Source organism: Muscardinus avellanarius (genome assembly GCF_963383645.1).
Source record: "Muscardinus avellanarius genome assembly, chromosome: 14".
NCBI lineage: Eukaryota > Metazoa > Chordata > Mammalia > Rodentia > Gliridae > Muscardinus > Muscardinus avellanarius.
The window spans coordinates 13,317,879-13,331,335 of NC_137800.1; the positions used below are offsets into that span (position 1 = coordinate 13,317,879).

The window sequence follows — 13,457 nt, forward strand, 5'->3', positions numbered from 1 at the left end:
TCCCAGGTGCATCCACCCATGCTACACCCCTTCTGCATGCACACGCAGACGTGGCTGGACACGGTTGCACACTCCTGCACACCTGTCCACGCGCCCATTTCCGTATGTAAACATATCCAGGAGCTTGCACATACACGCAGCTTGGGCGCTGCCCGGAAGGGCTCCCTCTGTTATTACACTGCGGCTCTTCTCGTGCCTCCTCGGCTCCCCCATGCGCCCAGCCCGCAGCTGGTAAGGACTAGAATGGTGGTGATCTCCAGGGTGGGCTCCTGGGGACAAAGCCCCCTGCTCAGAAGCAATAGCAGCAGCAGCAGCAGCTGCCCCTGACTTATCTCGGGCACCAAATGTCTCTCTTCTCATTGGAGTTTCCTTCTGTGACCCTGAACACCAGCACATCTGGGGACAGGAGACCACCCAGAAGAAAGCCTTTCTCTCTGCTTTGTGAGCTGGCCAAGCCAAAGAAGCTGCGGGTACCTGAGGTGCCTTTGCGAGTGCACCTGCTTATGGGGCTTGGCTTCTAGGCTTTGGGGGTTCTGGTACCCCTCAGCTCCACAGAGGCACACCCTGAGAGCACTGCCTTTCAGAGGAGGCTGTGCAGTGGGCAGGCAGAGGAGGGAGCTGCAGGATGGGCGCTCGGGAGCCAGGAGTCTGCTGCCCTCTGCTGTGCACTGGGATCAGAGCTTCCAGTGGCCAGGCCGGTGGAGAGAAGTGGCCAGATTTCGAGGACTCCTTGTGCCCGGGTCCCAGGGGCTCTTGGGGGTAATGCAGTGATTCATTTGCTTCAAATAAAAAGTTCCACCCCAGTCCCAGGTATCATCAAGGTGTTTTGTTGGGAACAGAGCCAGGGTGGTACTGTCTGTCCCCGAAGTGCATGGGGGCCAGCCTCAGCAGCTAGACCCTCTTCCTGCTGGCTCCCTTCCCCCAGAGGGGTGGGTGGACCCTCAGGTCAGCAGGTGCTGGGGTCAAGAGTGCACGGTGATGACACTCACATGCTGGGCCAGTGTGACGCGCCTCCTCCACCTGGGCTGACTCACAACCTAGTGTTCCTTCCTGGAGATTATGGGCCTGGGACTCAGACTCGAGTCTAGAGTCTGCCCCTCTATCAGGCCCACTCCAAACAACGTGGCAAAGACAGGCTCAGCAGTCCCCACGTCTTACTACCCCCCCATCCTCTACTGGGCACATCTCGCTGACCCTGGGCCCTGGGCAAGGCACCTTGAGTCTAGACAACATCTTGCTCCGTCCTCTCTGTAGCTAACAGCCAAGTCTCTTCTCTATTTTTTGTCCCCCAGGTTTTCCAGATGGGCCCTTTTTGTTTATTTCTCTCTTTTTCTGCTATGATCTTTGTCCAAACCAGCCCTCCTTGCTACTATCCCAGATTCCTTACACCCCCCTCGCAAATCCACTTCTCACATCCTCCCTGTGTGTGTGTGTGTGTGTGTGTGTGTGTGTGTGTGTGTGTCTCAAACTTGAATCCAGGGCCTACACCCTGGGTGGAACTACAGCCCCAGCACCATTTTACTTTTTAATTTGGAAACAGTATCTTGCTAACTTGCTGAAGGCCTAAAGTGCCAAGGCTGGCTTATCTGCCATCCTCTTGTCTCAGCCTCCTCAGTATTGGGATTACTTGCATGCACCCCCATGTCCGGCCCAGGATAGCCTTTCTAAAACATCCTTCCGTCATATCTGCCCTGCTCAGGAATCAGCATTGGCTTCCTGTTCTTCTGGCAAAGTCTAGGCCCTCCTGTCTGGCATTAAGGTCATCTGGGACCTGATCCTGCCTGGCACGTCTAGGGCCCTGTGGGCAGTCAGAGTCCCTTCCCATGTCTGAGAATGGAGGTAAGAAAGCCCATGAGAAAAGGGGGGTGAGGGAAAAGCAGATGGGGACTGGGCCCTGAAGTAATGCTGAGGGTCATTAGGGAGCCTGGGATCTTGGGGGCAGCCTACATGTACTGTATGGCAAAATGATCCCTTGTCACCCCCTCTTCACCTGTGGACCCGAGTAAATGAAAGCCCTGTGTTGTCGTGTGTGTTAGGGGCAGATTAACAGACAGGAGGTAGAGACAGGGAAAATGACAGCTCCCGGGGCCGGGGGTGCTGGGCCATGTGACCCTGGACGGGCTCTTACCTTCTCTGGATCCTCATTTGCTTTCCGGGGCTCCTTTCAGCTCTCACATGTTACACACGATCCCGTGTGTGTCCCCAGTCACCCCCTTCACCAGTCTGTCCCTCAGGGGTACCTGTGGGCTCCGGGAATATCTGGGCGCTCTGGCTGCTGGGGAGGTTCAACCACAGACAGCGTGTGGCAGGTCACCCTCTGGGCTCTGCAGACTGTACCACACGTGTGAATTTGGGCTCAGTCCCTGTGCTTGGTGTGAGATTTCAAGCCAGTCAACTAATTTTCCTGAGTCTCAACTTCTTCTGCAGAGCAGATAAAAACTACCCGTTTCTTGGAATCCTGGTCTGGCCAGCTTACTAGGTAGGAAAACGCAGCTGGTCATGGTCTGCCTGCTTGTCTCAGCCTCGCCATTTATAAAGTGAGTGTAGTCATGATTCCCAACCAGTAGGGTTATCAATCGTGAGATTTAAATGCATTAAATATATACTAGATGTGTAAGGCCCTTGGGTTCTGGTCTGTAGGAGTGTATGGACTGCAGAGGTAGCTCAGGGAAGGGTGCTTTGTGGGAGAGGAGCAAGGCCATCGATCTTTGGGGAGAAATGCTGTTGGTGGGTAAGAGCTCCTTAGCCATCCGCAGTCTCAGAACCTTTGGGCCCTAATCCAACCTGCAGCCTCAGGTGCCCAGCCACCTCCTCCCTGGCCGTGTCTTACAATGGGCAAGGGGTCTGGGTTTTGGCCTCCTCAGAACACGTTCAAGTGTTCCTGGCTGAGCAGACATCCCTGAGTCCCCACCCTCATCATCCCTAGAGTGCCTGTCCTGCTTTTTCAAATGGGAAACTGGCCCTCATCCTTCCTGGGAGAGGTTGCCAGGGAAAGTGCACCGAGTCTCCCAGACACATTGGCATTCTGTTGCTCAGCTGAAAGATAAACATCACTCTGACAGCTGCTCCCTGCAGGGGGGAGCTCCCCAAGGATGGAAGACTTTTCTCTCCCTCTGTCCCTGAATGCCCAGCTTTCTGTTGCATGGCTGCCTGGTTGCCTGCCCTGGGGCTCATCCATGTGTCCAGAGAGCTGCTTAGCAACCCAGTTTAACTGGGTGACTGTGTCAACAGCTCAGGACCAAAGGCCACAAGAGCCAGAGTCCATCCACTGCCAACACCAAGGAGGGTGACACTCTCAGCGGCTAGCCTCACACTCTCCCTCCCCAAAGAGCCCTGCTCTCAGCAGCAGACTTCTGACTTCCTGTCCTTTAGCTCTCCCAAGTGCAGGCATTGAGACCAGAAGCCTCCATTAACCGACTATCCCAGCAAGAGGGACATAGACTGGGCACGGGAGACCTCTTCCCAGCAAATGGGGACAGACAGGCTTCTGTTCTTGAAGTCAGGTACAGGGTTGCAGAGTCACCACGAGGCTTGAATGCTTGTAATCCCAGCATTTGGGAGGCTGAGACAGGAGGATCGAGGTTCTCAGACAGCCCCAACTACTACTTATTGAGGCCCTCTGTAACTCAGTGAGACCCTATTTCAAAATAAGGAATAAAAAAATAGGGTTGGTGGTGTAGCTCAGAAGTAGAATGCCCCTGGGTTCCTGGGTTCCATCTCCAAACTTGAAAAAAAAAAAAAAAAGGTACCATGAGAAGGATCTACCAAAGAACTCGGGTTTGCATGAGACCCCAAGTCATGGACATCCCTTCTCTCTTCTCTTCTCTACATACCCTGGTCTATCAGTCACAACCTCCTCCCTTCAAGGAGGAAAACCCAGGACGCTTTGTCTAAAGAGCGGTGTCTAGGGGCGGGTATGATGAGATCCTAGTACTTACGAGGTTGAGACAGAAGGATCACAGGTTTGAAGCCAGCCTCAGCAACTTAGCGAGGCCCTCAGAGATTTAATGAGACTATTTCAAAATAAATTAGGGCTGGGGGTATAGCTCAGAAGTAGAATGTCCCTGCGTTCCAAGCCAGTAAACACACACACACACACACACACACACACACACACACACACACACGGGGGGGGGGAGAGAGAGAGAGAGAGAGAGAGAGAGAGAGAGAGAGAAACGGGCCTGGGTGTAGTTTGGAGGTAGAATGTCCCTGGGTTCAATCCCATCACCACACACACACACACACACACACACACACACACACACGAAATAGGATTGGGGTACAGCTCAGAGATAAAATGCCCTTGGGTTCAATCCTTAGTCACACGCGTGTGCGCGCGCACACGCGTGCACACACACACCATGTCTGTGCTTCAAGATGGACAGTGGCCAGGCTCTTGGGCCCTTGTTTCTGATTCCTCCAACACAGGATGGGGCTGGGGAGGGGGGCAGTACAGGCAAGGGAGACATGGGGCCTAGGGAGAGTTTCTCCTGTGGGTTGGTTTCACTGCTGGCTCCCACACCCAGCAATACCAATAAAATTGATGATAATAATTAAGACCATATAATCACCATGTGTTTATTTATCCCAAGAAGCCTCCTTTCCCTGGCTCCCATCATTAACCTACTCCCTCCTTTCCATGGGTGGTGGACGTTAACTAGGCTCTAATAAAAAGCAGTAACTGCCTGTGTTTCCTCCCCCATGGCCCCAGGACAGCTATGTTCTCACCCTCCCCAGCACAGCGCTGGGGGGGCACCGTTCACCCCATTTTCAGAGGGAGCAACTGAGGCAGGAAGCAGATAATGTCACAGAGTATGAAACTCCAAACTGAAAGCTGTAGAAGCAGCAAAGTAGGCCTTATTTTTAGCATCTACTCCCTTCCACCAGTGTACCTGTACCTCTCTCCCTCTTAGAGGAATTTCTCCAGCTCCTGGCTGCCCCTCCCCCAGCGGCCAGGACCATCACAGCAGAGCGGCTGATCCCTCAGAAGGCGGGTGGTGCATGCCATACCTTTAGCCACCAGCTAGCAATAAATACCACTGGGTGACCATGGGAAAACTACTTCGCTGAACATATTTCTTAGATGGTAAGAAAAAAAATAATCTTTGTTGTCGGGCGTGGTGGCACATGCTTGTAATCTCAGTACTTGGGAGGCCAAGACAGGAGGATCGTGCAGGTTCAAAGCCAGCCTCAACTACTTAGTGAGGCTCTCAGCAGTTTAGTAAAACCCTGTTTCCAAATAAAATATAAAAATAGGTCTGGGAGTGTAGCCTGGAAGTAGAAAGCCCCTGTGTTCTATCCCCAGTACCACACACACACACACACACACACACACACACACACAAATAACTTTTGCAAAAATTAATACTCTGCATAAGCCGGGCGTGGTGGCGCACGCTTGGAATTCCCTGCGCTTGGGAGGCAGAGACAGGAGGATCACGCAGGTTCGAAGCCAGCCGTGCGCGCTGGCTTAGGAGACCCTGTTTCCAAATAAAAATGTAAAAATAGGTCTGGGAGTGTAGCCCGGAGGTAGAAGGCCTTCCAGGAACCCCAGTACCACACACAAAAAAAATTAATACTCTGCCATTAAAAGACAGCACTAGCCAGGTGTAGTGGCACATGTCTGGAATTCCAGTACCTGGGAGGCTGAGACAGGAGGATCACAGGTTCAAGGATAGTCTCAGCAATATAGCAAGACTCTCAGTAACCTGGCAAGACTGTCTCAAAACAAAAAAATAGCTGGGTGTGGTGGTGCATGCTTGTAATCCCAGTACTTGGGAGGGGAGCTGAGACAGGAGAATCCAGACAGTTCACGTCCAGCCTCAGTTACTTAAGTGAGGCCCTTCTCAATTTAGTGAGACCCTGTTTTCAAAATAAAAATAAAGTAAAAAAAAAAAATAGGGCTGGGGTATAGCTTGGAGGTAAAATGCTCCTGGGTTCAATCCCTAGTACCCAAGATAAATAAATAAATAAATAAATAAATAAATAAATAAATAAATAAATAGGCTGGGTGTGGCTTGGAGGTAGAATGCCCTTGAGTTCAATCCCTAGTAACTAACTAACACACACAGTACAAAATGGAAGATGGTAATAGTGGATGCTGAGATATTTGCGTTCTTGAGTCAGAGGAACAGGTGGAATTTCAAACTTCTGGCGATGAAGGCAGGGTCTCTCAAGTCTCTCAAGTCATGCTGGTCAGCCCTGCAAAGGGGTCCCAGAGAGAAGTGGGTCCTGGGCACCCACAGTTGGGGAGATGACATCATCAGGCTCCCGGTCTCCCCACTCCTCCCTCCTTTGCCTCTTGGCCAACTGGGCGTCTGTGAGGTGATCACTGACCTCCCTGACCCAGTGGTGTAAGACTGGACTGTACTTGATTTGAGCTCAACCAAGCTTGCTTCCGGCTTGCGCCAGAGCCTGCCCGTTGGACCCGCCCATTCCATACCCTACCCCATTTTACAGAGGGGGTAAAACGAGGATCCTGGAGAAACCAGCGAAGAGCCGCGAGAACTGTAGAGTCCAGAATTTCTTCGTCCCTCGCGCCCCTGCTGTGGCTGATTTGTACCCGCTAATTTTTCGGACGAGGAAGGCTGCTCAACCTGCAGTCGTACCCCGTGCGTGCGGGGCGCGGCGCCCTTTAAGGGGCGGGCCTCCAGCCTCCTGGCCTCGCCCCGCCCCGCCCCGGCCCACTGCGCATGCGCCGCGCGCCGAGCCCTGGGGTTGGGCAGGACCCAGTTCCGTGCAACTTTCAAGTGAGTTGCAAACTCCGCCCCGGGGGCCGCTGTCGGTGGCCGGGCGCGAAAGCGAAGGCCACTGCCGGCCACCCCAGCCCGGGATCGGCGGCCGTGCCGGGCGAGGGCCGAGCTCCGGCTTCTCCGGGGCAGGACGAGTGGGTCGGAGCCGCAACTGCCGCGCCGCGCGGGAGGCGAGCGCAGGAGCGCGCCCTTCGCCGCCGGTTCCCTGCCGGCTTCCTCCCGGCGCGGCCGCCTCCCCCAGCCCGCGGGCCTCCGGAGTCCGTGGGCGGCGGGCCCGGCTTTGGCAGGGGCCAGCCGGACCGCCCCTCGGGATCCGGCGCCGCCGCTCAGTCTGGGCCCTAGACCCCGCGCGAGCGCCCTTCTGGGCGTCTTCTTAGGGCTCTCCCCTCATCCCCAAGGCTGTCAGGATGGTGTCCTGGATGATCTGTCGCCTGGTGGTGTGAGTATGGTCACTCTCAGACCCCTACTGCCTCCCGGGTGCCAGCCTGCTCGGGGGTGGAAGCTTGGACCGTCTAGTAGGAAAGGAAACTTTCTGAGTTTCACCACCGCCTCCTCCAACACCGCAGGGGTTAACGGGCCTGCACCGGGGACGTGGGCAGCGCGTGCGTGCCCCTCCCCTCCCCAGCCTCCTTGGCTAGTGGCGACCCTACTACCCACATGCTGGCGCACAGACTCTGCAGACAGGTGCGTGGGGCTGAGGGCCACAGCAGCGCACAGCCCGAGCAAACACAGGCCGATGGGCACGTTGTGGGCGGAGAATCCCGGTGCCTGCTTGCCATCCGAGCAGTCACGTGACTCACCACCCGGACCTCAGCCTCCTCCCCCAGTCCTGCCCCTCACCTTTGAGTACTCCAGCACCTGGATCAAATATCCCTGTCTGCAACCCGGTAGTGTCAGGTCTGGTGGCTCTGGGCTGATTTCGTGACATGGGAGGGGACAAGCCTGGTGCAGTCTCCCACCCTCTTGAAGGTCTGTGTTCTGGCTCCTTCTTGTATCTATGGGCCACAGGTGCAGGCCTGGGCAGGCTCGGGATGTTTGTAAACAGCAGGGTGGGGAGGTGGCCTTCAGGGCACTGACTCAGGCACCGCTGGGTTGTGCAAGCCAAGCGAGAAAAACAGGACAGGCACTGCCACTTTCCGCCCCAGTAGGGGGAGGTAGTCACCTGGCAGGTGCGGGTGGAGGATGGCGCCCCTCATGCCCCCTATGGCTGCTCTTTCAGGCTGGTGTTTGGAATGCTGTATCCAGCGTACGCTTCCTACAAGGCTGTGAAGACCAAGAACATTCGTGAATATGTGAGCTGGTGGGATGGGAGGCATGACAGCCTTGAGGGGCTTAAGGGGCTTGGTGAGGTGGGGAGGTCAGAGCTGGCCAGCCGCTGCTCCAGGGGCATCTGCTACGGCTTATCTTACGTGACCTGGTGAAGGCGGCAGGGGGAGCAGGGCAATGTGTGCCTGTCGGGGATCCTGTGGATGAAGCAGGATGGGGCGGGCACAGGAGCGAGCCCTGTGTCTTTCCGCGGCTCCTGTCTAGCCAGACCTGGGGGATGCATCAATGCTGCAGGACAGGCTCTCGGGAATCTCCGGGCCGGCTAGCCAGGTGCGGGCGTTGGCATTGCAGGCGGGCTCTGAAGCTGACCTCTGCACTCTCTGCCCCACAGGTCCGGTGGATGATGTACTGGATCGTCTTTGCGATATTTATGGCAGCAGAGACCTTCACAGACGTCTTCATCTCCTGGTCTGTCCCACAGGGGTTGGTGGGCTGTGGGACAGGGGCAGCCCACCCTCGGCCTGGTTCCTTGCCTCACCTTGGCCCCGTGTCCCTGACAGGTTCCCTTTCTACTACGAGATCAAGATGGCCTTTGTGCTGTGGCTGCTTTCGCCCTACACCAAGGGGGCCAGCCTGCTTTACCGAAAGTTTGTCCACCCGTCCTTGTCCCGCCATGAGAAGGTATGCCGGGGAGGCAGAGAGGGAGACCTAGAGGTGGTGTGAGGGAGAAAGCCTTGGAGTCCAGGTTCCAATATCAGCGCTGCTGCTCCTTAGCTCTAGGTCCCTGCAGGGACAAGCAAAGGGCCATGTGCTTGACCTTTCGCTCTGAAATACCAGCTGGGGGTGGCGGAGTGGAATGTGGCCTTCACTGAGGTGTGGGCCGGCGGCGAGTGGGTGGGGAGTGCTGCTGCTCTTGGTATTTGTCTTGGGACTATATATGTGACTGCCAGGCACGGGGAGGCAGCTGGGAGTCAGCACCGGGGAGGTCCTCGGGCTGTCCTCCTGAGCTCTCCTCCCTGGTCCGCAGGAGATCGACACGTACATCGTGCAGGCCAAGGAGCGCAGCTATGAGACGGTGCTCAGCTTCGGGAAGCGAGGCCTCAACATCGCAGCCTCAGCGGCGGTGCAGGCCGCCACCAAGGTGCTCTGGCTCTGGCTCTCCAGCAGCCCCTGCCCACGCCCAGTGCCTTTGGGGGCATCTAGCCCCCTGCTAGGGAGCTGAAAGACAGGGATTGGGATCAGGGTGCCTGGAACAGGTGAGAGGCTCTGGGGGTTGTGGCGGGAGTGTGAAGCCGAAGCCAGCCCTCCCTGGCTGACAGCCTGAGTGGCCATTCCTGTCCCTGGGACTAGGAGGTTGCTGAGTTGCTTTCCATTCTGAGTCCTGAGCCCCAGTGGATTTCCCTGGGCAGCTTCTCTGCAGAGCCCATTCTCCCAGGAGTCCTGACCCCCCAGGTGATGTAGCATCTCCTCCGTCTTTCACAGAGTCAAGGTGCACTGGCTGGCAGGCTGCGGAGCTTCTCCATGCAGGACCTACGCTCCATCCCCGACACCTCTGCCCCCACCTACCAGGACCCCCTCTACCTGGAAGACCAGGTTCCCCGCCGCAGGCCCCCCATCGGTGAGCGAGCCATCCTGAGAGGGATGGACTCCCCCAGTTCTAGAGAAACCTGGCGTGGTCCTGGGCCCTGAGACTATGTAAAATGTCCAGCTTTGTCTCACCCGGCCTCTCTGCAGGGTACCGGGCAGGTGGCCTGCAGGACAGTGACACAGAGGATGGATGCTGGTCAGATACGGAGGCAGCCCCCCAGCCACCTGCGCGGCCCCGGGAGAAACCTCTGAACCGAAGCCAGAGCCTGCGTGTGGTCAAGAGGAAGCCGCTGTCCAGGGAGGTCGGTGGCCAGGATGACGCCAGGGAGGTGGCTGTGGAGGTACATCAGCCCACGCCTCTAACAGTGAACCCCTTCTCCCACAGGGCACCTCACGCTCCCTAAAGGTTCGGACACGGAAAAAGACTGTTCCCTCCGACATGGACAGCTAGGGACTGAAGAGTCGGGCAGAGCTTGCAGGGGCCAGGCTATCTGCTGACCTTTGGCTGCACATCTGACCTGCCTGCACCAGCTGCCTGGGTTCTGCCCCTCCTGGCTCCTGCATTTGCTTGAAGGCCAGGGGCAGATGCTCTGGGGCCCTGTGATGGGGTGCACCCACAATTGACCAAAGCAGGCTGGCCCAGGTTGCTATTTCTATTTATTGCCTTTCTCGGCGCTCTGCCTTCTCAGGTATGGGACCAGAGCATCCCCCCTCCAAGATTCCTGCAGATGAAACCAAAAGTCCACTTAGCTGTGTTCATTCCTTCCTGTCCTTCAAAGTACTTGACAGCCTTTCCCAAGGCCCAGTGTTTGTGTGTGTGTCCTGGTTGTATGTTTCATGTTGGTGAATGAGGTCAGGCTTGTGAACATTTTGATAAATAAATACATAAAGATGCTCTGCTTCTCCTGATTAATCTCCCTACTCCTCACACCACACACTGAATTATACAGGTCGTTAGGCTAGGGCAAAAGGGCAGACAGACTACCAGAAGAAGACAGCCGCTGGCACACAGCTGCTAAACAGCAGGTGTTGTCAAGGATGAGGTCTGGGGGAGCTCTTTGGATGTAGATGGGAGAGCGGGGACCAGCCCTGAAGAGGGGCCCGGGATCAGGCTTTGCCAGGAAGGTTCAGTTGTAGATGAGCAGGTGGGAGGATGGTGTGGAGGGGCTCAGGCAGCACATGGGAGATGTGAGGGCTGTGCACACAGTAGGCTTGGGGAGGGACTGCAGGTACAGAAGCCCCCGCATGCGAACTCCCTGCTTAGAGCTTCCCGGGTTGGCAGTAGCTCCCCCTCCCTGCATGGAGTTCTGTAAACACAGGTACCACCGGGTAGCTTGCACTCTGAGGACTGGCCGATAGAGGGCAGCAACTGCCGGGATCTGGGCTGCCCCCAGCTTCCAGGTCAAAGAGGGCGGGACTGGGAGACTGGCCAGAGCCTCGCCCAGCCGGCCTTGGATGGCCCTCCCTGCTGCTTGTGGTCACTGGCCGGTGGCTGGCCCCTTCGGCGGAGCTTCCTCTGCTTTTGTGCCGGCTTCGCTCCATCCCCACCTCTGATCCCTGGGGCAGCCCCCCTCCTACTCTGGATGCCCGTCTCAACACTGAGCCCCGAGGCTGCTCTTGCCTCCGGCTTTTGAGTAATCAAGAGGTGGGTGAGGGTGCCGGGTGGCAGGAAAGGAAAAGGGCTGATAACTTGGAGTGGCCTGAGAGAGCCAGGATTAACTCTTCATGCGGGGATTATCTGGGTTTTATTTGAGAGAAGGCACTTAATCTTCTGGCGTGACTTAGTTCCTTGCGTGTTGGTGCTCCGTGGCTTCCTCTATGATGTTACTTTGCATCACGGTGTTGTCTAACTTCCTTATTCATTCAGAAAAATATATGTGTATTAAGCCTCTACTAGGTAATCAGACATGCCACTAGATGCTGTACGGGTGCAAAGCCTAGTGGCTGGGGGTGCTTGGGGTGTGGCTGCCGTATATAGCTGCTGCTCTGAACCCCTGAAATTTATTAATTTTCCCAGCAATCTCAGAAGTAGGTACTGTTATTATAATTTCCACAAACAGGAAAAAAGGCACAGAGAGAACAAGTGATTTGCCCAAGGTCACACAGCTAGAAGTGGCAGAAGTGGGCTCTGGAGCTTAATCACTCTGCGGTACTCTAGTGATGAGCTGTTCCTGGCCTGGCAGGCCAGGAGAAGGAGACTAACAAGTCTGGAACGTTTGTTTCATGCCTGACCTTGTGCTGGGCATTTTGTAGACATGATTCCTTGTGATCCTCCCAAGCAGCCCGTCGGGCAGCGGCTAAACCCATTTTACAGAGGAAAAGCCAGGGCTCAGAGAGCCACAGCAGCCGACCCACAGCGGCGCTGCCTGCGAGCTGGGGCCCTGCCTGCTTCTGCAGGTCAGCCCGGGAGGGGCCCTGCTAGAAATGAACTGGAGGAATGGAATGGAAGCGTGCATGATAAGGGGGCAGGAGGAAGCAGACATCCAAGGCTCGCCTGCTCATCCTGAGCTCTGTTCTTGCAGGGACTTTTGTTTTCTCCTCAAGCACATCCTATTTTCTCACCTCTGCATTGTGACTTCATAAAGAACAGACATCTTACTGTTGTATCCAGCCCAGAACAAGTGGTTTAAGCAAAGCAAAATTTTTTTTCCCCGCCACTGTGTGATTCGGTGGCAAACTCCTGCTTATTGTCTGACTCCTGAGCTCAAGCATCCCCTCCTCCATGAAGCCCCCTCCCAACTTCTGCAGGGAGGAAGTAGAAGCATCTTGTAATCATTTGCTAATATATCCCTCTACCTGGAAGTCACCTCACAGCCCCGGCACAGGGCCAGACACCGAATGGGCCAGAAGGAGTGCTTGCTGCTAGAACAAATGACCAGAAGCTCCTTCATGGTTAGGATGGCCTTGGGCTTGGTCTTTGTGTCCTGTATCACCTCGAGCTCACTGTGAAGTCTTCAGAGCAGTGTCTACATTACACGAGCTGATGAGTGTCTGACTGCAGTTGTGTGGGTTCCAAGACATCCTGGGGCCAGAGGGGAAGGAGCGAGGAGAAGTCCAAGTTCTAGGGCACTTCTGGCCAAGCGTGCACGTGATTCTGAGGCTTGTGGCGCTGGGTGTCGGCTGGGCTTCCCATAAAGCCCAGATGCCCTGGGAGGGAGAACCACCCAGACATGTCCTCTGCCTATTGCTACTGCCCTCCTGGCCCACCTTCCAGCCTGGGCTCCAGAAGAAGGCTAGACTGTGCTCCTGCATGCCCACAGCCCCCAACCATCTATTGCCACCAGTGTGCTGAGCCTCCCCAGGCAGGATGGGGCTGGGAGGGAACCCTAAGCCGCCACAGCCAGCCCCTTTAGCACCACACACCTCCCTGGGGCCCGGTCCCTGCCCCACCCCACCTGGCCTGCTGGGGGGGGGGCTCCTCCATTTCCTCCCAGTTTCTAGTGCCCGCTCCTTCTCACCCTGCCTCCTTCAATCAGTTCCTATTCCTCTGCCCTGGGGCGCTTCAGCATCCTGGTCCCCTTCCCACCTCTGGTGTCCATGTTGCCGCACACTCTGGCCCACTCCCCGCGGTTCTCAGTGCGGTTCTCAGCAGTGCGCTGAGTCTCCATCCAACTTAGCTCTGGGTGGTCCAGGCCAAGTTGGGGAGTCTTGGTGAGTGCTGTCCTTTGCTTCAGGGGATGAGTGCTAAGCCTCTGGCCTCATCCCTCACCCACAAGAGCTGGGGAGGGGGCCAAGGCCAGAGCAGAAGGAGGATGCCTGCCACTGGGGGGTCCTGGGGGCCAGAGATAATGTTGCTGGGTGTGAAGATCCTGAACCTGGGGCAGAATACAGATGGCAAGGGGGGGCGGCTGG

General features: G+C 56.2%; 1 protein-coding gene across 1 annotated transcript; it reads left to right on the plus strand.

Annotated features, from left to right (window-relative positions):
* Positions 1-7,159: 7,159 nt before the first annotated feature.
* Positions 7,160-10,056, plus strand: REEP4 (receptor accessory protein 4; the record flags this gene model as incomplete). The annotated part of the gene is made up of 8 exons (XM_080710048.1): positions 7,160-7,191; positions 7,972-8,044; positions 8,410-8,486; positions 8,579-8,699; positions 9,046-9,159; positions 9,501-9,636; positions 9,753-9,907; positions 9,991-10,056. 8 exons carry the CDS (start codon positions 7,160-7,162, stop codon positions 10,054-10,056), a joined length of 774 nt encoding a protein of 257 aa, XP_080566174.1.
* Between the last annotated feature and the right edge of the window lie 3,401 nt (positions 10,057-13,457).